Source organism: Olea europaea, chromosome 6, assembly GCF_002742605.1.
Source record: "Olea europaea var. sylvestris chromosome 6, O_europaea_v1, whole genome shotgun sequence".
NCBI lineage: Eukaryota > Viridiplantae > Streptophyta > Magnoliopsida > Lamiales > Oleaceae > Olea > Olea europaea.
The window spans coordinates 12,358,948-12,361,735 of record NC_036242.1 but is presented as its reverse complement, the minus strand read 5'-3'; the positions used below and the strand labels follow the sequence as shown (position 1 = coordinate 12,361,735).

The 2,788-nt window shown below is 38.3% G+C and overlaps 1 protein-coding gene across 1 annotated transcript in view; it reads right to left on the bottom strand.

The window, feature by feature from the left end:
* Positions 1 to 2,387, bottom strand: part of LOC111395865 (peroxisomal 2,4-dienoyl-CoA reductase) — a 7,077-nt gene extending 4,690 nt beyond the window's left edge. Inside the window, exon 1 of the mRNA XM_023022067.1 lies at positions 2,100 to 2,387. Coding sequence (XP_022877835.1) covers positions 2,100 to 2,363 — 264 coding nt within the window. The 5' untranslated portion in view covers positions 2,364 to 2,387. The remainder of the gene's footprint in view (positions 1 to 2,099) is intronic.
* Between the last annotated feature and the right edge of the window lie 401 nt (positions 2,388 to 2,788).

Here is a 2,788-nt window from a genome sequence, read left to right as displayed (position 1 = left end):
TTGAAGAGGAAATATACATGGAGCAGCTAGAAGGATTCACAGCTAAAGGTAAAGAAAATCTTGTATGTCGGTTGAAGAAAAGCTTGTATGGCCTCAAGCAGGCACCGAGACAATGGTACAAGAAATTTGATTTCTTCATGGTTGAGCATGGGTACACTAGAAAAACTTCTGATCATTGTGTGTTTATAAAGAAATTCTCTGATGGGGAATTTATTATTCTCTTGCTATATGTCGACGACATGTTGATTGTTAATCGTGACACTGATAAAATTAAGAAGTTTAAAAATAAGATGACCAAGTCCTTTGAGATGAAGGACTTGGGACCTGCAAATCAAATCCTCAGTATGAAAATCTCTCGTGACAGGAATAATGGGAGATTATGGTTATCACAGGAAAGTTATATCGAGAAGGTATTACACAAGTTCAATATGGACAAGGCAACGCCGTTAGCTCTCCACTTGCAAGTCATTTGAAATTGAGTTCAAAACAAAGTCCTTCAAGTGAGAATGAAAATGAAGAAATGAAGAATGTGCCTTATGCATCAGCTGTGGGTAGCTTGATGTATGCTATGGTATGCACAAAGCCAGACATTGCTTATTCGGTTGGAGTTGTCAGTAGATTCCTTTCTAATCCTGGAAAAGAACACTGGGCAGCAATGATTTTCTCGAGTATCTCAGAGGGCGTTCTAAGATATGTTTATCTTTTGGCACCAGCAAACTCGAGCTTGTTGGGTTCACAGATGCAGATATGGCTGGTGATGTAGACTCTAGAAAGTCCACTTCTGGGTATGTGATCACCTTCTCAGGGGGAGCAGTTTCATGGCAGTCTAAACTACAGAAATGTGTTGCTCTATCTACCACAGAAGTTGAGTACATAGCCATCACTAAAGCTAGCAAGGAGTTGCTATGGATGAAGAAGTTCTTACAAGAACTGGGCCTAGAGCAAGAAAAGTATATACTCTATTGTGACGGTCAGAATGCAATCGATCTCAATAAGAATCCAACTTTCCACTCAAAATCCAAACATATTGAAGTGAGGTATCATTGGATTCAAGATGCACTGGAGATGAAGAAGTTACAACTTGAAAAAATCCATACTGATGAGAATGGTTCAGATATGATGACAAAGCCATTGCCTATGGAGAAACTATAAATATGTAGAACGAAAGCTGGCTTGGTGGTGTCCCTCACGTGGTCGGGAGGGTGAGATTTGTTAGGTTTTCCCTCCACTTTAGGGACTTACCCATTTAGTAGCCCACTAAAGCCCAAACCAATTTAGCCCATTTAATGGACCAATAACAAAGGCAAATATAGATACAATTGAAGGAGAAAAAGGGCAGCAGACTTTCCAAAATAGGCAGCTTCATTTTCTTCTGAAACAGAGACCGAACGAGAGAGAGAAACTACGCTATTTCAGTTTCTTCTTGCCAAAGATCGAGATTCATCCATGGTCCAATTAAGCTGAAATTTCAGTATGTTATTTGGCAAAAATAGCTACATTTTGACCGGAGCTGATCGTCCAGATTCTTCTCCATTTTTCTAGGCTCTCCACACTAGTTTAGTGAGATTTTCTCCTTATTGTGTGTGTATCCATTTTAGTATGATGTTGCTGTTGATATCCAAGAATATATATGTGTTCTTGATGTATTGGTAACCTCTAGATTGTGTTCTGGAGAGGGTTAACTGTGTATCCCATTATTTTGATAGTGGATGACTTTTATTGGACTAGATCCCGGGATTTTTCCATCACGTTGAAGGTTTCCCTTGTGAACAAATATTGGTGTTCTTATCTTTACATTTCTGCCAGCGTGCGTGAGTTGGAGTCGGTGTTATTTTACTACCATTTTGATTCTGCATAATAGGGGATTGTGATACTGTAGTTGTGTTATTGGTTCAATCCACAACAAAAAGGACAAAAGGAGATTCAATTTGGACCAATTTCCAACAAGGAAAACTAAGAAACGACAGTAACCTTTAATTCACAAAATAGAGCAGATAGGAAAAAAGGCCCAACAGTTTCAAATTCAGTGTAATTGCACTCTTTGACGAAGTTATTGAGAACGTAATGCGTCCAGTGAGGTGGAAAAACAAAGAATTTACCGGGATTCCAAGGGATTGGAGGGCGGAGACGGCGGCGTCAAGAACGCTCTTCCGGCGACCCATAATAACAACGGAAGCTCCATGTTTTCCGAACTGAGTTGAGATCTCGAACCCGATACCCGACCCACCTCCAGTCAATAATGCTACTTTGCCTTTCAATAAATTTGCCTTGAATGGAGACTCCATTTCCATCGACCCGATTGAAGGGGCTGTTGGAATTGTGTCCACTAATACTAGAGGAAATACATGGAAATCGCCGGGCATTAAAAATTAACTCATTAATTAATTAATTGTTTAGATTGTAAAGCTACTTTTGAATTAATTAATTGTTTAATTGTAAAGTTATTTATCAAAACTCATTTATATCCTCATCGGGAAAAACAAATTGAGCGAAAGAAAAAAATAAAAAATTCACACATCCTCTAATGGTCAAATCCAATCGAATTCGTCATCTTCACGGTCCGACCACCACACAACCCAGTAACCAGCAACATTATCTTTAACAATGTTATTTTTTGTAAATTATGAGCTTAAAAAATTTGTGAATTTTATGGATGTTTATTTGTGGATTTTATGGTGTTTATAATGTTTATTCCTCATAGATTAGGTAGATTATTGAATGAAGCAGTTAAGTTTGCCAAAAAAAGTCGCCTGTTAATAATCATGGCCAGACTGTTGACCGAGAATTT